This window comes from Podarcis cretensis (genome assembly GCF_951804945.1).
Source record: "Podarcis cretensis genome assembly, chromosome: 16".
NCBI lineage: Eukaryota > Metazoa > Chordata > Lepidosauria > Squamata > Lacertidae > Podarcis > Podarcis cretensis.
Genome location: NC_137186.1, coordinates 12,687,651 through 12,708,760, shown reverse-complemented (window position 1 = coordinate 12,708,760; position 21,110 = coordinate 12,687,651). Strand labels below are relative to the sequence as shown.

Here is a 21,110-nt window from a genome sequence, read left to right as displayed (position 1 = left end):
GGTTCCCCACCCTTGGCTACCAGGCTGTACAGACACAAATGAAGACACAGAGGTTACATCTGTGCTCCTTGTCTTGTGACTTTGAGGCAGGATAAGAATAAATGAAACAAAGAATGAGAGACATGGGAAAGGGTTTTGGCCATGTTTTCATATTCACATTGGCAGTAAGAAAAATATGCAAAAATAAATAAACACAAATCTGTAACTTTTCACAAATACGTAGCTTGATGCCCTCTCTCGGGGGACTCAGGCCTTGCTAACCAGGTGCTGCTCCACCATTTGGGGCAAAAAACCTTGCAGGAAGTGGAAGAACTCCTGGAAGACGGACGCTTGCTCAGGGTCTGTCGAGAATCTCAGGCTGATGCGTGCGTCTTGCTCGCGAGAAGTGCCACCCCTGCTGACCTGGGCACAAACTGTGAACTGGAAGAGAGGGTCTGTGGGCCTTGCTTCACACTCCGGCTGGGAAATGGCCTCAGACACTTTTGCTTCCAGCTCCAAGGAGTTGGCCTTTTGCTGCTGGGTTTCGGGCGACGGCCCCTGCAGCTGCCGCCGGATGCGGCGACGGCCCAGCCACACGCGATGCCAGACGGCGCAGTTCCAGGTCATGCTCTCCTCACCAGGGAGCAAATCATCAACTCGCAGCCTTTTAGCGGGCAGAGAGACATTGCTCCCTCCCTCGTCTAGAGGGCGCTTGGAGCCTACCGACAGCTGCTGAGTCTTTGCTTCTAACTCCTCCTCTTCCTGTTTCACCTCAGAGACTTCCTGCTCCTCCCCAAGCCCCTGCCCCACCTCCACACAGCTACATTTGAGCACGTCCCTTAAGACGAAGGCTACGCTAGCACAGACCTTCTGGAACCAAAGTAGGTGGAAGTCCCCGGCCTGGTCCAGAAGCTCATGGGCTTGAGTGGGCGGCACCGCCATTGTTAGGGGAAGGCCAATGACAAGGCTCTCGGCAACCGGAGCCTCGGTGGCGCCCGGCTGAAACAGGCGGACGAGCCCCCAGATCTTGCCCTTGCTGGACTTGCGCTGGTACTGCAGGCTGCGGCAGTACTTGGCTGCGTTGCAACAGCAGCGCTGGAACCGCAGCGCCGTCTTCTCGTTGACGTTGGCGGCGACGTTGTGGCTCTGCTCAAAGGGGTCCTGGAGGTTGAAGGGCCCCAGCTTGAGCTTGCTGCCCACTTCAGAGGAGGACAGGAAGCTGGGCAGAGGCAGCGGACGGCCCTCCCACAGCGAGATCACGCAGCCAGCGAAGTCGTAATCCTCAAAGACGCGGAAGAACTCGGACAGGAGAGAGCCTAGAAAGTAAGAGGCCGGCAGCCAGTGAGCCATGGAGGTGCGAGGGAGGTTTTGCACAAAGTACTACCAACAGCAATTCAGTGCTTCCATCACATAGGAAGCTCCCTTATACTAAGTCAAACCACTGGTCCCTCATGCACCAGTCTTGTCTACACTGACAGGCAGCAGTCAGTTTCAAAGCAGGGAATCTCATCCCAGCTCTACCAGGAATCTTTCTCCAGTCCTACCTGGAGATGCCTGGGATTCAACCTGGAACCTTCTGCAGTCAATGCAGGTGCTTCACCACCAAGCTGCTCCCCTTCCCCTAAAAATGTTTCCAAATAAGTGTTTCCCAAACTTGGGTCTCCAGCTGCTTTTGGACTACAACTCCCATCATCCCTCACCACTGGTCTTGCTACCTAGGGATGATGGGAGTTGTAGTCCAAAAGCAGCTGGAGACCTGAGTTTGGGAACCGCTGTTCTAAATAAAGTGAAGATTTAAAAAGGGAGCTGCCTTATGCAGAGGCAGACCACCCGTTTAACTCAGTCCTGTCCACACGGACTGGCAGCAGGACTTTAGGGCACAAGACATTCCCAGCCCAACCTGGAGATTGAAGGGGAGGGGTTTCTTCTGCATGTAAAGCAGATACTGTCCCACTGAGCTATGGCCAATGTCCTAGACTCCCATCTGCACATTTAAAGGAGAATAACAGGAAAGTTTGCACTTTAATCTGGGTTTTAACCTCCTGAGAGGAACTCACAAAGATCTTCCTTGTTCCCGCTGGGCTCCAGCCGCGCAGAATCCTTGGGGAAGCTGCAGTCCCAGCCATCCACCACAGTGTGTTCCTCTTCCACTAGGGAGCAGAGGAGAGTGAGAACGCTCTTTCCAGAAGCATTGCCAGGAATATCACATTTGTGTGTGTGTATTCATTAATCTTTAGGTTTATTAATCTTTTACATTTCAAAAGATGAACAACAAAATGAACCCTGAACCCTCCCCTCCCCAGGTAAGTGTCTTTCAGCATCAAATGAATCGCTGTCCTCATTTCAGGTGATCTCACCAGAACAGACAGGTCCAAAGACGTCTGTGTGTAGCCAGTGGCAGCAGGGACTGGGAATACCGTTCAATATTTGCACTTTGCTTTTCCTCCCACAAGGAAGCCCAAAGTGGGTGTTAACAATTTGTACAACATAAATAACAACAAGGAGGGCAAAACCAGGATCTAGCTAAGTGATGAATAAAGCTGTACAGAACCCCAGCTTGCTTTTTTGGGGTGGGAGGGTAGGTACCTGAGAGTTCTTTCAAGTGAGCGACCGTAGGTAGGATGGGTGGGGTGCGTGTCTGCAGGAAGAAAAGCACCAGCAGGGTCAGGGCATAGTTATTGAGGAGGGGGCCTCCGCCAAATGGGTTCCCTGTCAGAAAGGAAAGGAGGCAGCTGTTAAGTGGAAATAAAGCTCTGGCTTCCCACTACCACCAGACCCCTCCCTCCCTGGGCCACAGCCTGCAGAATCCGAAGCTTTATCGCAGGGATCACCAACGTGGCGCCCTTGGTCGCCAGAAACCCTCATGGTACCTATGAAAGGTCTCGGTAAATATACCTCTAAAAACCCAAAGTGCACAGTAGACATTTGCTCTTGTGGTTCAGTTCCTGTTTGCACTGGCTCAGCCAATCAACAGTGAACATGCCCCCTTAAACATACCTACATTTGATTGGCTCCTATCCCTCCCCTCCATTCTGAACAGGGGACAGATGCAGTGAGGGAGTGACTGGCACAGGCTCCCTTTCCTCACTGATGGGGTGGCTGGTTGTGGGGAGGCAGGGAATGCCCACATTATTTTGTAGGCCTTCATCTCTCAGTCTGCTCTTTTAGATGTGGTGGCCATTCCATTCCATGGCAGCCATTTTGTAGCCGACACCCATGGCACATTTTTGTAGCTCCAAATGACGGCGATGATTAAATTTAGTACCTGCCCGCTAGCAGGTTACAACAATTTAAAATTCAGTATTTCGAACCGCTTCCGGTCGGCGCCAGCGCTTAATGGCGGTCCGAGCCTCGAGCTCCGAGGCAGGACTGCTCCGTTAGTTCGGGTCTCACCCGCTACGGCAAGCGGGGGACCCCTAAAATCACAGGCGCGGAGCCTGTGAACAAAGGAGATTCGGTGGGCACCCTTTGCGCCCCCCGGTACTGTGAGGGAGCCTTTTTAAAGGCTTCTGAGCGGCATCGGGGTAAGCGCGGTGCTGAGAGTCGTCACCCAGCTAGCGGAGTGAAGCCGCGTCGCCATGAGCGGAGAGCGCCGATTCCTTCCTGCAATTGGAATTTGACTACAACACCCGTGAGTAAGATTGAAAAAGTAACGGGACATTAAAAAAAAAAAAAATTTGGCTGAAAACGGGAAAGGCAAAAATTAAGGAAGTCTGCCTCCCCGGAACTGCAGAAGAGATAAAGCAACGAAAATCAAGCTGCACTTAAAGGGAATCTTTCTAATTTTTTTAAGCTGTCAAACTGACATCGGACTTAAAACCTCCCCCCAGATTGGCAGGAGAAGGGGGGAAGGGATTGGAACGTTGTTAACCTGCTGGAAAATTAATGGAAAATTAAGACCTTCCATTGCCAAATCCCCCGGGGTCGGGCTGCCCAAACAAGACACCGGGACGTGGACTGTCAAACTTTGAGAAGTGGGGGCTTGTTTGTAACAAAGTTACCGGACCTTAGACGTACTTTGTTGCATTTTGGCCACATAGAAAATAGAGACATTACAATTTGGATATTGGAAACTTCTGGCTACTGTTATACTTCCTTGCCTCTTTGTTTTCTTCTATCTTTGCCATTTGGATACAATTGAATGCTCCCTCTAGAGGGTTCTATGTGAAACTGTTGCACTTGGAAAAGTAACAGTGGGATTTTCCACTTGGGAATCAACTCTGTGAAAACGACCTTGAGGATATGAGTGCCCCTACAGAAGAGATAGTAACAAGGCAGAAAGCAAAACAATCTCACAAGAAAAGGGCCTCTATATCAGGAACTGCAGCTGTGCAGGAAAAAACACCAGCTTCTATGGATCCTATGACTCAGGCACTACTTAAAATAAATCAATCCCTGGAAGCATTGACAAAGCTATCGACAGAGAATTCTAAAAAATTAACAGAGTTGACAACAAGGTTGGATGTGAATACAGCTACTGTTACATCGAACACAGATTCTATAAATAGATTAATTCAGGAAAGTTCAGAAACACGAAAGATTGCAGAAAGTGCAAAAACAACGGCTGAAGAGACAAGGGAAAAATTTGGGCCTATTATTAAAAAAGTGAATGAGCATGATGCAGCCCTCTCCTTACTGGAACTTCAACGTAAAGAGAAGAATTTAAAATTTAGATTGGTGCCTGAAGGGGAAGGGGACAACCTTGTGAAATTTCTTACAGAGAACATCATAACTTTTTGGCAGGAGGAATGGGAGGAAGATGAGGAACTTGAGATAATATCAGCCTTTCGACTGGGTAGAAGGCAGGATAAAAAACCAAGGGACTGTCTAATTACACTGAGATCAAAAGAAGAAAGAGATAGAATATTGAATTTGCATTATCAAAAGGCATTGGTGATCCAAAATTGTCAGATACAGATTTTCAAGGACATTCCTAAATACATTTTAGAGGTGAGAACATATTACAAAAGCTTAGTAGACCTGCTGAAGAAAAACACTATACCATTCAGATGGGAGTTTCCACAAGGATTGTCCTTTAACTTCAAAGGAAGGAAGATTAAAATAAAAACAATTCAGGACAAAGAACAATTTCTGGAGAAGTACCTGGAGGATCTGCAGAAAGGAACCGTGGAGGAGAGGGAACCACCTGATATAGCAAATTTGTCATTTGGACTTTCACTACCACCATCGGAGGAAGAGCAGAAGCTTGGAGCAGTTGGAGGAACAGCTACCTAAATACAAAATGTCTCTGCAACTCCTTAGTTGGAACTGTAACGGTCTGAACCTTCCTCGGAAAAGACGACAGGTTTTTCACATTTTGAAGAAAGAACAATTAGACATAATATGTTTGCAAGAAACCCATATTGCCAGGATACATAGGAAATTACTGATAAATAAGAGACTTGGTCAAGAATTTATCTCATCAGACAAAGTAAAGAAAAGAGGTGTGGTGATCTATGCAAAGGAAAAGTTGGCTCCAAAATTGATATTTAAAGATGAACAAGGAAGATACCTGGCAATTGAAATACAAATTCAAGGAGAAAAGATATTAATTGTGGGAGTTTATGCCCCAAATGAAGGGAAGGCCGAATTCTTTAGGAAGTTGCATGAGACATTAGTTGACTTTTTAGACTATAAAATCCTAATGATGGGAGATATGAATGGAGTTGTCTCAACAAACATGGATAAAGCACAGAGACAAGTGATTTCAAAAGAAGGGAGACTACCAAAGATCTTTTTCGAAATGACTGAAACAATGGACTTGATTGATATTTGGAGAATAAAGAATCCTCTAGAGAGAGAGGGAACCTTCTTCTCTGAAGCAAAAATGACATGGACAAGAATAGACCAAATCTGGATTTCTAGTAGTCTGGCGCCAAGAACAAAAAAAGTAGAAATATGTCCAAAAACGTGCTCCGACCATAATGCGGTGAAGATGGAGATGAAACTAACAACAACTGGATCCTTTAGATGGAGAATGAATGACACCCTATTTAAGGATGAAGAGATCCACAAGAAGGCCCTTAAAACATTAAAAGATTACTTTGAGATCAACAGGAAAACAGATGTGGAAAAAAGAATAATTTGGGACGCAAGTAAAGCCGTGATGCGAGGTTTCCTAATTCAACAAAATTCTATTAAGAGGAAGCAACAAAATGAGAAGAAGGAAAAATTTTTAGAAAAAATAAAAGAAGCAGAGAAGAAGTTGAGGTCTAAACCAAAATCCCATGAGATTTTGAGAGAAATAAAGTTCTATCAGATGCAGTATATGGAGCTTATGAACCAACAAATAGAGTGGAAGATAAGGCAAATGAGACAAAGAACTTTTGAATCAGCGGATAAATGTGGGAAACTTCTGTCATGGCAATTGAAAAAAAGGCAGAAAATGAACACTGTAACAAGTTTAGAAATGGATGGAAAAATTATCCATAAACCCAATGAGATCAACAATTGTTTTCAAAGTTTTTTTAAGAAATTGTATGCACAAGGGCCAATCAACGAGCAAGAAATAGAAGAATTTATCAGAAAATACGGTTTACCAAAAATCTCAGAACAAAGTAAAAGGATCTTAAATGAGGAAATAACAGAACAAGAAATAGAGGGTGCCATTCAAAATATGAAATTGGGAAAATCACCAGGACCAGATGGCCTGACGGCCAAATACTACAAAATGTTGAAAGAATGGCTGACACAACCATTGAAGGAAGTTTGCAATGAAATTTTGAAGGGGAAAAAGGCACCTGAATCGTGGAAAGAGGCTTTCATCTCACTTATACCGAAAACAGAGACTGAGAAGAACCAGGTTAAAAACTACCGCCCTATATCTTTACTCAATGTGGATTACAAAATTTTTGCAGACATTTTGGCAAAAAGATTGAAAAGAGTTTTAGCAGAAGAGATTCATAAGGACCAAACAGGCTTTCTCCCAGGTAGACATATGTCAGACAATGTGAGAAACATTATAGATATTTTGGAGCTGCTGGATGTTGACATTAATAGGAAAGCAGTTTTGATTTTTGTGGATGCGGAGAAAGCCTTTGACAACATTTGTTGGACTTTTATGAAAAAGAATCTCCAAGGGATGGGGGTAGGCCAAGGTTTTGAAAACGGTATAGGTGCAATATATTCTCAACAAAAGGCCAAATTAATTGTAAATAATGTGGTAACAGAAGAAATACCTATAGAAAAAGGTACACGACAGGGTTGCCCAATATCCCCTTTGCTTTTTATATCAGTCCTGGAGGTATTGTTAAATATGATTAGAAAGGACCAGTTGGTTAAAGGAGTTCAGGTCGGAGTTAGACATTATAAATTAAGAGCATTTGCAGATGATCTAGTATTGACTTTGCAACAGCCAGATACTAGTACTAAAAGAGTATTAGAATTAATTGATATATTTGGTCGAGTAGCAGGTTTTAAATTGAATAGACAAAAAACGAAAGTGTTGGAAAAAAATTTAACAATGGAAGAAAGAGAGAGCTTTCAGAATGAAACAGGCTTGGAGATAACAAAAAGGGTAAAATACCTGGGGGTAAACTTAACATCCAAGAATGTGAACTTATTTAAGGACAATTATGAAAAATGTTGGTCAGAAGTTAAAAAAGATCTGGAAATATGGTCAAGGCTGAAACTTTCCTTGCTAGGCCGAATCGCTACTATTAAGATGAACGTACTGCCTAGAATGTTGTTTTTATTCCAGACGTTGCAGATTGTGGACAAGATGGAATGCTTCAAGAAGTGGCAGAAAGATATATCAAAATTTGTCTGGCAGGGCAAAAAGCCCAGAATTAAATTTAAGATTTTAACTGACGCAAAGGATAGAGGGGGATTTGCCCTGCCGGACTTAAGACTTTATTATGAATCAGCAGCTTTCTGCTGGTTGAAACACTGGCTACTTCTTGAGAACACTGACATTTTGGATCTGGAAGGGTACGATAATAGTTTTGGTTGGCATGCATACTTATGGTACGACAAGGTAAAGGTGTATAAAAGCTTTAAAAACCATATTGTAAGGAAAGCATTGTATAACGTTTGGATTAGATACAAAGATTTGTTGGAAAGTAAAACCCCTAGGTGGGTGTCACCAATGGAAGCTAGGGAAGTAAAAAAGCTTAATATGGATTCTAAATGGCCAAAATATCATGAGATTTTAGAATACGATGGTGAAAGGGTGAAACTTCAGAGTTATGAGAAACTAAAGCCTAAGGTCCGAGATTGGTTGCATTACCATCAAATAAATGAGACGTTTAAACAGGACAGGAAAATAGGATTTCAGAAAGAGAAGTCAAAATTAGAAACAGAATTGTTGGAACCCAATACTAAGAACTTATCAAAAATGTATAACTTGCTGCTAAAATGGAATACACAGGATGAAACGGTGAAATCAGCTATGATTAAATGGGCACAAGATATCGGTCATGATATTATGTTTGCTGACTGGGAACAGTTATGGACCACCGGTATTAAATTTACTGCATGTAATGCATTAAGAGAAAATATTATGAAAATGATCTACCGGTGGTACATGACCCCAGTCAAGCTTGCAAAAATTTATCATTTGCCTAATAATAAGTGTTGGAAATGTAATGAGACTGAAGGCACTTTCTACCACCTTTGGTGGACCTGCCCAAAGGTTAAAGCTTTCTGGGAAATGATCTATAATGAAATTAAGAAGGTCCTTAAGTGGACTTTTCCTAAGAAACCAGAGGCTTTCCTCTTGGGCATGGTGGGCCAAGCGGTGTCAAGGAAGGATAGGACTTTCTTTATGTATGCCACTACAGCAGCAAGAATTCTACTGGCAAAGTATTGGAAGACGCAAGAACTACCTACTCTGGAAGAATGGCAAACAAAGGTGATTGACTTTATGGGACTGGCCGAGATGACGGGCAGAATCCGGGACCAGGGGAAAGAGACAATGGAAGAGGACTGGAAGAACTTCAAAATATATCTTAAAAATAATTGCAAAATTGAGGAATGTTAGGATGTCAGGGGGTAAGAAGTAAAGAATTGCAGCAGTAAACAAAAAAACTTAAGAAACTTTTACGAAAGGGAACTAAGACAATGGACTTAAGGGTTGCTAAAGAATTATTAAACAAGGATGCAGGGATGGGGAGGTATGGGGAAGTCAAAGAAAGAAGGGTAAGAACCGATGAGTATGATGTGATACTGTTTTATATTGTTCTTTATTATATGTGTGGAAATTAATAAAAATTATTATAAAAAAAAAAAAAATCAGTATTTCGACAAACTGCAGTCAAAGGAATAAAAGGGGTGCTAAAAACGTACATCTCTTTTTTTTTTGAATGATATTTATTCAAATTTTAAAGATTACAAAGAGAAAAAAGAAAAAGAAAAAAAAGAAAATTAGAAAGGACAGAAAAAATACAAACATTTGGAAAAAAACCCCAGATCCAACCTTTACATCACTTGCTTTCATTCACTTACTTCCTTGACCTCCTCACACCTCCCATTTTTGTATTCTAATTCAGTTAGATATTTCAGCAAATCCTTTCCAGCTTTGTTTTTATCTTAATAGTTTATCTTAATATATTGTGATTTTACATTCTCTTCTTTCACCATAAAAACGTACATTTCAGGTGTTTACACTGATGGGCGACAACCCTCCAGGGACCCAAGCAAGGAGTCTCTCCAAGCCCATGCTGAAGATTGAACCAGACCTTCTGCATGCAAAGCAGATGCTCCAGCACTGAGTTGCTATGGGTGGTCCTCACCATTCACAAGTTCTGTTGAGTCCCCTCCCCCCTTGTTTCTCCACTTTACCTGCCAGCGCCTGCTGCTTTGCCCAGTAGCGCACTACATAGACCAAAGGCCGCACTCGCTCGTCCATCTCGGTGCAAAGCTGCAGGAAGCGCGTGTTGCAGATGGCCAGCCTACCATGGAGAGAGAATCCAGGTAAGAGGACAGTAAGGCAGGACCCTGACGCAACGAGGCAGCTACCCTGCACCCCCTGAGCATACAGCTAAAATGGAAGTGGGAAAAGTGTCTCATTTGCAACATCAGACTCATTTTGAAAATATCAAGCACCAAAATGAGAGAGGAAATCAATTCCTAAGAAACAATTCCCTGTACTTAAATGGTCGTGTTCGTAGTGCCACCACTGGGGGCTGCCTGACTGGCACTGATCTGTGACATGACCTTTTCAGTGGTGGCTCCCTGACTGTGCAATGTCCTCCCCAGCATTGCGTGCCTGTCTCCATCATTCTTAACTTTTATGAGGAATCTGAAAATGTTCCTGTTTATCAAGACATTTGGTGGCTGAAGAATACTGTTCCTGGAAACCTTGAGATCATTGGAAGAAAATCTATGTTTTACATTGTAATTGTGTTTTAGAACGTTTTATCTGTAACTAGTTTCAGTATGTTTTAATGTATTGTAGAATGCATTTGCTTTATTTTTGGTTTTTAAATCGTGTAACTTTTTGCCGTCCTGGGCTCCTTAGGAGGAAAGGCAGGCTATAAATTCAATAAATTAATAAAATGGAAAGAACCTTTGGCCCTCCAGATGTTGCAAAACAAAAACGCCCCTTAGCCCTAGCAAGCATGGGCAACAGCCAGGGGTGATGGGAGTTGTAATTCAGCAACATCCAGGGCCAAAGGTGTAATGCAACAATGCGAAATTTAGTAAAGGGATTCACACACACACACACACACCCACACCCACACCCACACACAGCCCCCGTACTTGTTGTTTATGGAGATGTCACCACGCAGGCCCGATTCCTTGTGCCAAAACTTGACAACCGGCCGACGGGCAGTCAGCACGGCCTGGACATTGTGGACTCCTGGAACGCACTTCCGCATCACGGCGGCAACCAACTCCAGCACTTCAGGCACTGTGGCGGAAGCCAAGTCAATATCGCTCAGGATCGAGTCCTCCGAGCACGAGTCCAGCTCCACGCTGGCTCCGTCCTCAGCCTGGAGGAGAAGGTGCATTTGGAACAAGCTGTTTTTATCCTGAATCAGTGTTTCTCTGTCTGGCCCAGTGCTGACTACTCTGACTGGCAGCATCTCTCCTGGGTTTCAGATCTCTCCCAGCACTTCATGTAGATTCTAGTGCGTTGCAGACCTCTTTTCAGTGTAGGAATCTGCCTTATACCAGGTTGGAACAATGGAACGTCTAACTGTGCATTGTCCACGTAGCAGTAGGTTTCAGACAGGCTATCTTTCCCAGCCTTGCCTGGAAATGCTGGGGATTAAACCTGGCACCTGCACGCTACAATTCCCAGAGTTCCCCAATTGTTAAACCGCTCTAGAAACTGTAGCTCTGTGGGGGTAGAATGAGTGTCTCCTAACCACTCTCAGCACCCTAAACAAACTACACTTCCCAGGATTCTTTGGGGGGAAGCCGTGACTGTTTAAAAGTAGGAGGCTACTGCCTTAAATGTATAGTGGACATGAGGCCTAAAACAAGGGTGGAGAGAATGGAGACCTCTAGGCATTGCTAACTGGCCACTCCACCTTCTCCAGCCCTGCTCCACACCCTCCTCGAGTGCTTTTCCTTGGCTGGAATCTGTCAGTGAACAGGAAGCATGTGTCTAGGTTACCAGGATGGGGGGTGGAGAGAATTTTGTGCATGTAGCAACCTCTGACTTGTAAGTGCCCACTGTACAAAGGTAAGAGAGTCACATCCATTAGTCCAGTGTTTCCCAACCTTGTGCCTCCAGCTGTTTTTGAACTACAACTCCCATCATCCCTGACTAGCAAGACCAGTGGCAAGGGATGATGGGAATTGTAGTCCAAAAACAGCTGGAGGCACAAGGTTGGGAAACACTGCATTAGTCCACCCACTTTTGCATGTGGCTCCTTGGAAGCTGTGAGAGCTAGTGCTCATTAGGACCGGCAGGGTGGGAAGAGAGGAAAACCAGCAGTAGGGGGAACCACAGCCAAGGATAGATGGAACCAAGAAGATCTGCTCTTGTCTCCATCCTCCTCCCTACAGCATTCTACAAAGGCAACACTTAGACTAGGTGCCACCTCCTAGACTGGTTGGAAGTAAGGAAGTGGGTTGCGGCAAGAGTATTATTAGCCCAGAAATGGAAACAAGAAGAAATTCCGACGAAAGAAGAATGGCAGACGAAATTAATGGACTATGCAGAATGACAGGAAGGATTCGAAACCTGCGGGACCAGAGATTTACAGAAGATTGGAAGAAGTAGATGAAATATTTGAAGAGCAACTGTAATCAACAAATTACGTTAGTAGGACTACAAGAAGTTTTGTAAGGAGAAATATGCAAAATGTTACAAAGTATAAAAGATAGAGATATTGGTTATGAGTTTGAAATGTAATAGGGAAGATAAGAGATGTATACTGAGAGATTAGATTGGAAAATTTTCAGACAGGATTGATGGAAGTCAAAAATTTGAATAAGATGTAAAAGTATGTTTACTTACTGTTGAAAATGATATGTTAAAAAAACTAATAAAAAATTATATATATATATATATTTAAAAAGGAAGTAAGGAAGTGGGTAAGCAGGGGCCAGCTGAGGACAGGCCCTTATGGACTCCACTGATTCAGCTTAAAGCAACTTCCTATGCCATTGACCTCTGGAATTCTGAAATACACTGTCTCTGGACAGGGATGTTCCATTTAACATCATGGTGGTGAACAGTCAACTAACCTCAACTCCATCAAAACAAAATAAAAAAATTCCTTCCAATAGCACCTTAAAGACCAACTAAGTTAGTTCTTGGTATGAGCTTTCGTGTGCATGCACACTTCTTCAGATACACTGAAACAGAAGTCACCAGACCCTTCTATATAGTGAGAAGGTGGGGAGGGGTATTACTCAGGAGGGTGGTGGGATTGGGTGATTGGCAGATAGCTGTGATGAGCCTGTTGACGACTCTTAACGACTGCAATAGGTCTTACAGGAAAAAGCAAGGGGTGAGAAGGTGAAAAATGGCTTTGTCATGTATAATGAGATAAGAATCCAATGTCTTTGTTCAGACCAGGTCTCTCCATGGTTTTAAGTTTGGTAATAAGTTGCAATTCAGCAGCTTCTCTTTCCAGTCTATTTCTGAAATTCCTTTGTAATAGAACAGCTACTTTGAGATCTTGTATAGAATGTCCTGGGAGATTGAAGTGTTCTCCTACTGGTTTCTCTGTCTTGTGGTTCCTGATGTCGGAGTTATGTCCGTTTATTCTTTGGTGTAAGGTTTGGCCTGTTTGTCCAATATAGAGAGCTGAAGGACACTGTTGGCATTTGATGGCATACACAATGTTAGACGATGAGCAATTAAATAGTCCCGAGATGGTATGTGTGATGTTGTTGGGGCCAGTAATGGTGTTGTCCGGGTGTATGTGGCAGCAAAGTTGACATCTGGGTTTATTGCAGGCTCTGGTGCCAGTGTCCGTGTTAACTCTGGTTGTAGTATTATTGTGGGTTAGGAGTTGTTTAAGATTGGGTGGCTGTCTGTAGACAATGAAAGGTCTTCCTCCCAGAGCTTGAGAAAGAGAACTGTCATTGTCCAGGAGAGGTTGTAGATCTCTGATGATGCGCTGTACTGTTTTAACTTGGGAGCTGTATGTGATGACTAGAGGTCACATACAGCTCCCAAGTTAATTACCAACTTATTACCAAACTTAAAACCATGGAGAGACCTGGTCTGAACAAAGACATTGGATTCTTATCTCATTATACATGACAAAGCCATTTTTCACCTTCTCACCCCTTGCTTTTTCCTGTAAGACCTATTGCAGTCGTTAAGAGTCGTCAACAGGCTCATCACAGCTATCTGCCAATCACCCAATCCCACCACCCTCCTGAGTAATACCCCTCCCCACCTTCTCACTATATAGAAGGGTCTGGTGACTTCTGTTTCAGTGTATCTGAAGAAGTGTGCATGCACACGAAAGCTCATACCAAGAACTAACTTAGTTGGTCTTTAAGGTGCTACTGGAAGGAATTTTTTTATTTTGTTTTGACTATGGCAGACCAACATGGCTACCTATCTGTAACTCAACTCCATCAGTTTGACAAGGTAGCAGCCATCACCCTTGGCTCATGGCAGCCAGATCCATGCACGAATAACAGCAGCTACAACTAGGGCTGCTGATTAATGGAGGACGGCATCACTACTGCACCAGGAGCAGGAAATCTTTTTCAGTCTCAGGGCCAGATTCCTTTTTGGGCAGGCTTCCAAGGCCCACATGCCATGACCCACTGCCTGAAAGGTTGCCTAGCAGGAAAGGTGGCTGTCAGACTGAAAGGGTTTCCCACTCCTAGTCTAAGACAGACTGAAGGAGACATTAATAACTCCGTCTGCTGTTAATGTCCTCTGCTCTGGGTCTCACCTGTGGCCCGCTAGGTTGCTTGGCAGAGGCCTGGAAGTTTTTTGTCTTCTCGAGGTCCAGGAACAAATCCAGGTCGCAGCCAGAGACATCGAAGCCATTCACCGAGGAACCAAAGGGGAGAACAGCAGAACCTGGGCATGGAGAGGGGGGTGAAAGGTCAAATGAAGATCCAAGGTTGGACCATCAGCAGAGGTCCAGGGCAGCAGCTTACCGGGGAAAAACTCCAGGAACACCTCCTGGAAGAGAGTGACCAGCAAGTCCCGCAGGCGTCGTTCGCTCTCGGAGAACTCAAAGAGCTGCACCATCAAAGACATCTGGGCATCCACCTAGAAACATAGGAACAAAGGAAGCTGCCTTATACCCAAGTCAGACTATTGGGGTCGTCTAGGCCTGTAGTGTCTACACTGACTGGCAGCAGCTGTTCAGGATTTCAGACAGAAGTCTGATTGCAGATGCAGATACTCCACCACAGAGCTATGGTTTCTGCCCTAAAAACAAAGGAATATTCCAGTGCCCATGATCCTAACTGAACAGCTGGTTTAAAAAGGAGCACAGGAAATTGCCTCATACAGAATCAGACCATTACATCCATCTAGCTCTCTACTGTCTGCACTGGCTGGCAGCTCTGCAGGGTTTCAGACATGGAATCTTTCCCATGCCAGGGATTGAACCTGGGACCTTCTGCACACAAAGCAAATACTCTGCTGATGAGCTAAAGCCCTTTGCCCACCTGCAGGCAGAAGACCAATAGCAAGGCTTTGGGTTTAATACTTTTAAAGCTGTCGCTAGTCCTATCAAGCAACCACATCCGTTCAGTCTCCTCCAGCACTTGGGATCAGGAATAAGTTACAGACAGGGCAAGAAAAAGAAACCAGAGTTCACTCACGTTGTCAGCTTGGCACAACTTTTGTGCCAGCTTCTCAGGGCTCAGCTGTCCTTGTCTGGCTGACCCCTGCTTCCTGGGGGGCGTGTATTTGAAGTCCTTCTTCTCTCGAGGCTTGACACGCAGCTTCTGGCCCCCCAGGCTGTGCTGGGGCTGTGCCAATACTTTTTCCAGCACTGTCTCATTCTGTAGCTCCACAATCGCATAGACTCCCTAGCAGCGCGTGAGGCAAGAGAAAAGAAAAGAATGTCAGTTTCTGGGTCATCTCACAATCCTCCTGTCCTGTCTAGAAAAAAGAAGCTATAATGCATGCTCAGCTTTAATAGATTAATGTCTTTAAAACAGAATGAACAGATCAAGAGAAACAACACCCTTTATTAGGATGAACAAGCACTTGAAATGCATGATGAAGGCTTTCTGACTTAACAAATACCGTATTTTCCCCTCTATAGGACACACTTTTCCCCCTCCAAAAATGAAGGGGAAATGTGTGTGCATCCTATGGAGCGAATGCAGGCTTTCGCTGAAGCCTGGAGAGCGAGAGGGGTCGGTGCGCACTCTCCAGGCTTCGGGCAGATATCCGCAAGCCTGCGGAGCCCAGCAGGAGTTCCCGCTGGGCTCCCCAGGCTTGCGGATAGCAGCCTCCAAACCCGACCTAGTGTGGAGGCTGGCGGTGGGGAAAGCAGCGCTTCTCCCCACCACCAGCCCCACAAGCTCGGGGGACAGCGGGGAGGCGGAGCGCCGCCTTCCTGCTGTTCCCTGACCTGGTCTTTGGGGCTGGCGGTGGGGGAAAGCAGCGCTCCCCCCCCCCCCCGCCAGCCCCAAAGAGCAGGTCGAAAGGAACCCAAAGCCTCCAGAGCCCAGCGGGAACTCCCGCTGGGCTCCGGAGGCTTCGGGTGAACGCACCTTGAACGCACAGAACGCACCTTGACTTAGAGGGGGAGAACAAGAAAAAAAATATTCCCCCTGTTCTCTCCCTCCTATGGTCTGGTGCGTCCAACAGAGCGAAAAATACGGTAATTCTTCCTTCAGCTAGGTGGTCCAGAGGGCAGGAAATATTTCTGTGTATTGTCCTCCGACGAAAATGTCAGGGCAGTGTACAGCAATATAAAAACATTTCTAAAAGACCATTACAAGCAGAATAGAATGATCATTAAAATGACTGTGAGCAACTCCCTAGACCTGCTGCAGCTGGATTTTCCCCAATGGAATGTTATTTTGAAAACATGCAACCCTCTCCTACGAGTGTTTACTCAGAAGTTCCACTGTGCTCAATGGAATTTACTGCCAATAAAGCTGCATGTGAAAAGCTTTTGAAGGTTAAGCCTCTTTAAGTCTTGGGAACAAAGGAGCTGGGAAATATTCAGGAAAGGGCAACCAAAATGGTCAAGAGGAGAGAGCAACTACCCTGTGATGAAAGGTTCCAGCATTTGGGGTTTTGTAGTTTCCAGAAAAAAGCAGGCAAGAGGTGAGGTGACAGAGGTGGAAAAAATTAGGCACGGCATGGAGAAAGTGGACAGAGAAAGGTTGTTCTCCCTCTCTCTTGGGAACATCCAATTAAGCTGAATATTAGAACATTCAGAACAGATAAAAGAAAGTTCTTCTTCACGCAGTGCATTGTTCAGCTATGGAACTTGCTCCCAAAGAAGGCAGGGATGGTCACCAACTTGGATGGTTTTGAAAGAGGAGACAAATACATGGAGATAAAGGCTATCAATAGTTATTAGCCAGGATGGCTACACTCTGTGCCTCCACTGTCAGAGGAAGCAGGCTTCTGAATATCAGCTGCTGGGCTGATAGACAGGTTAATACAGTGGTACCTCGGGTTACATACGCTTCAGGTTACATACACTTCAGGTTACAGACTCCGCTAACCCAGAAATTGTGCTTCAGGTTAAGAACTTGCTTCAGGATGAGAACAGAAATCACGCCCCGGCGGTGCAGCAGCTGCAGGAGGCCCCATTAGCTAAAGTGGTGCTTCAGGTTAAGAACAGTTTCAGGTTAAGTACAGACCTCCGGAACGAATTAAGTACTTAACCCGAGGTACCACTGTACATTAGCAGGATTTTAGAAATACAGTGGTACCTCTGGATGCGAACGGGATCCGTTCCGGAGCCCCGTTCGCATCCTGAAGTGAACGCAACCCGCAACTGTGCGGGTCTCGATTTGCCGCTTCCGCACATGACATCATCTTGCGCGTCTGCGCATGCGGCGAAACCCAGAAGTAACGCGCTCCTTTACTTCCAGGTCGCCGCAGAGCGCAACTCGAAAACGCTCACCCTGAAGCTACTTCAACCCGAGGTATAACTGTACTTGTAATGACATTAGGAATAGACAATAAGTAATTTCAGTGATTTTTCAATATAAAATGGAGATGTGATATGATGCTAAACAATAGAACCAGGGAAGCGACTAAGGGAAAGTCAACTTTTTTCTTTTTATGTTTGATTATGAAGATGTATTGTTGTTGTTTTTTATCTCTGTTAGTTTTGGAAAATTAATAAAATATTCAAAAAATGATTATCGGCTGCTGGAAAGCACAGGAGGGCGGAGGGCTCTTGTGCTCAGGCCTTGCTTGCATGCCACCCAGAGGCATCTGGTGGGCCACTGTGTGAACAGGATGCTGAACTAGATAGGCCACTGGCCTGATCCAGCAGGCTCTCCTTATGTTCTTAAGGTAAAGGTAAAGGTAAAGGGACCCCTGACCATTAGGTCCAGTCGTGGCCAACTCTGGGGTTGCGGCGCTCATCTCACTTTACTGGCCGAGGGAGCTGGTGTACAGCTTCCAGGTCATGTGGCCAGCATGACGAAGCCGCTTCTGGCGAACCAGAGCAGCACATGGAAACGCCGTTTACCTTCCCGCTGGAGCGGTACCTATTTATCTACTTGCACTTTGACGTGCTTTCGAACTGCTAGGTTGGCAGGAGCAGGGACCGAGCAATGGGAGCTCACCCCTTCGCAGGGATTCAAACCGCTGACCTTCTGATCAGCAAGTCCTACGCTCTGTGGTTTAACCCACAGCACCACCTGTGTCCCCCTTATGTTCTTATCTGTCTCATAAAGTTTACTTTCCTGCTCCCCTGCAAAGCTTATTCAACGGAGTATTCCTCCAGGTAGGAATGAGAAATAACCCCCCTGAAGCCCTGGAGAGCTGCTGCCCATCAGAGTAAACAATACTGAGCTAGATGGACCCCCTGGTTCAGTTTAAGGCAGCTTCCTATCTCCCCAAGAAGCAGCTATCGAGGTTTTACTAATTTGATGCCAAAGGCTATACCTTATCCTTGTCCATTACCACATTGGCCACCTCCCCATAGGCCTGGAAATAATCACTCAGCTCAGAGGCTGGTGTCCCCTTCCGAAAACCACTGACAAACACACTGCGAAGCTCTTGGGCCTGCCGGACAGTGCGGAGGTTTTCCAAGCGCTGGTGTTTCTTCCCACGAAGGTGGTCATCCAGGCTGGGCTCTGCAGCAGAAAAACCAAGGCTTTTGTTTGCTTATTTTAATCAGCTTTTAATACTGCCCTTTTGACATGATGACCCCAGAGCAGTTTACATCAATAAACATTTAAAAGCAATACGATGCAAACCAAGTATAATAAAAACAGTTCCAGAACTCCAACACACTTACTCCAACACAGAACTCCAAAGATACTTATATTGGTTTTAGAATGATTTTTGCAGTGATATGTTTGCCACCCTGGGCTCCTTTGGGAGGAAGGGCTGGATACAAGTTGAATAAATAAATGGTAATAATATAAAAGTATTTACATTCCGCCATCTGATGTAAACTATCAAGGCAGTCTACTATGATATATATACAATACAAATACAGCAAAACATAAAATGCCATTAACACGCAAAATCATTGTTAAAATGCCTGTCTACTCTTAAAACTGAATAGGCTTATCAACATAAAACTAAGTCTTCAAGAGGTGTCTGAAAGTCAAAAGTGAGCGTGCCTGCCAAATCTCTGCCTGAGTTTTCCATCACATGGGACCAGCAACACTAAATGGCTGATTTTTAGCTGAGGTCAGTCAGGCCTCTGTTACACAGGGCACCATTACAATGCTCCTGTGGATTACGGTATCTCAATGATCGAGCTGAGATATAAGACTCAGGGGGCCATTAAAGTAACTTGCCACTTAAAGTAACCTGAAACCTTCACTTTCAAATGAATCTGTTAACAAAACACGCACACACAAATAAAAATAGTTAACATCCATATGAAGCTGGGTGAAATCAGGGGATTTGGAGTTGGATAGCACCAATATGCAGATGTCACCCAAAACATCCAAATGACACACCTGACATAAAAATCAGATAAAAGCCATTTTGAACCGGTGTCTGGTCACTGTAGTGGGCTTCACAAGGGCATTTCCCCAAAAACTACAGCCCACCTACCCTACTTCTGATGTCTTATGTGGCATCAGGTGTGAGGGGGGCAAAGGGGTGGTCTTCCATCACTTTGAAATCTGTTTGTAAGCTGTTTACATTGCAAAAATAAGGATTTATTTATATAAGGCACACTTGGTGCCTTCATTACATATTTTTAGGTGCCAGGTGAAAACATTCCTCTTCAACCAGGCCTCTGAGTGATACAACAATATATGACATTTAAATGTGCATGGGTGTTGTTGTTCTGCTATTATATGACTATGTTTTTATGTTGTAAACTGCCATGTGATCTTCAGATGAAAGACAGTATATAAATTTAATAAATAAGAACATATCAATAGTCTTCCCCATCACTCAAAATTGTTATGGATAATGCTTTTCAATAACTGATTAAGGCCAAATTTGGAACGCCATGAGCGCTTTTGCCTCCCTGTTTTCTAGATGTCAACAGCTTGGAAAGTGTATACAGAGGAATATGAAACTGATTTTAACTGCATGGGGCCCTTTCGCAAAACCACTGTTCCATGTGTCTACTAAAGGGGAAAAGGTCAACTCAGCTGCTCTTGCAGAAGAAAAAATATACATATATATTCATTGCTTAAGAACACAAGGAAAGCAGTTTCTTTCCATGGTTTAAGACTCTTGTACGTTAGCTGCTGTTCGTAAGTAAGGCAAGATTGCCTCAAGTGTGTAACTTTACTTCTCAGGAGGCTCCAAAAAACCCTGCAACAGGCGAAGTTTTCCTTCATCACAACTTCCTCATATCACCAAAACCTTCACTTCAGCTGAAAAGTTTTGAAATATACAGGAATTTCGCAAGGTGTGGGGAGAAGAGTAACCCGGCAGCAGGGGCTGAGCAACTGCAACCCTTCAGACGTTGCTGGGCTCTTAATTCCCATCAGCGCTGGCCAAGATATGGGAGCCTGAAGGGCCATCGATTCCCCATCTCTGCCCTCCTGCGCTTCCGAGACAGAACACTTAACTCGAGTCCAAGTTCAGCCTTGGAAGCATTTGAGCAAGAGAGAAGAGAGTGCCTCGGGCCACGTGCAGAGTACCAGGCCGAGTTCTATCTTTTGGTGCGTGTGCATAGGACAATATAAAGCCTTTGTACACCCGGCCCCACCTCCCGACCTTCGGCCCCACTCACTATTGGCCACCGCCACATGGCAGAGGCGACACCGAAAGCCCCCGCGGGGCAGAGACTCCACATCTCCCAGCCCCGAATCCGCCATTCCGGCGCTCGCCACTCCCACCGCCAGCGGCCGGTTCTTCCAATAAATAGGTCCCCGGCGGTTCCCATGCTCGGCTCCGCAACTTCCGCCGGAAGAGCTCGGGTGTTACACGCTACTTCCCCAGCTCTGTGGTTCCGCCGGTCTAGGCGCAATTCTCTCTTCCTCCACGCGCCGTCGTTGCTCCTACGGGTGCAGGGCAATTCGCTTGGAGAATCAACTTCCGGTTGCGATTCGGCGGTCGCCATATGCGTGGTAGAAGCCGCATGTGGCGTTACCGAGTTTATTCCTGCCAAAGGGATAGG

The 21,110-nt window shown here is 45.1% G+C and overlaps 1 protein-coding gene across 2 annotated transcripts; it reads right to left on the bottom strand.

Moving 5' to 3' along the window:
• Nucleotides 1–119: 119 nt before the first annotated feature.
• Nucleotides 120–20,877, bottom strand: TUT1 (terminal uridylyl transferase 1, U6 snRNA-specific). Of its 2 annotated transcripts, none has more exons than XM_079958008.1 (10): nucleotides 20,724–20,877; nucleotides 18,455–18,645; nucleotides 15,184–15,393; nucleotides 14,509–14,623; nucleotides 14,298–14,428; nucleotides 10,681–10,913; nucleotides 9,760–9,869; nucleotides 2,566–2,688; nucleotides 2,037–2,129; nucleotides 120–1,295 (listed from the first exon to the last, which is right to left on the bottom strand). In XM_079958008.1, exons 1-10 carry the CDS (start codon nucleotides 20,806–20,808, stop codon nucleotides 247–249), a joined length of 2,340 nt encoding a protein of 779 aa, XP_079814134.1. In that variant the 5' UTR covers nucleotides 20,809–20,877; the 3' UTR covers nucleotides 120–246. The 2 variants fall into 2 exon arrangements, with proteins under 2 accessions (XP_079814134.1, XP_079814135.1); XM_079958009.1 differs by lacking the exon at nucleotides 20,724–20,877 and adding an exon at nucleotides 19,583–20,039.
• Between the last annotated feature and the right edge of the window lie 233 nt (nucleotides 20,878–21,110).

Excerpts from the sequence above, each read along its gene's own strand:
- TUT1 (XM_079958008.1), bottom strand. The coding sequence starts at position 20,808 with ATGGCGGATTCGGGGCTGGGAGATGTGGAGTCTCTGCCCCGCGGGGGC. Across the intron at positions 10,914-14,297 it reads AGCAACCTAGCGGGCCACAG|GCTGAGGACGGAGCCAGCGT; the intron begins GTGAGACCCAGA and ends CTTCTCCTCCAG. Across the intron at positions 9,870-10,680 it reads GACATCTCCATAAACAACAA|GCTGGCCATCTGCAACACGC; the intron begins GTACGGGGGCTG and ends TCTCCATGGTAG.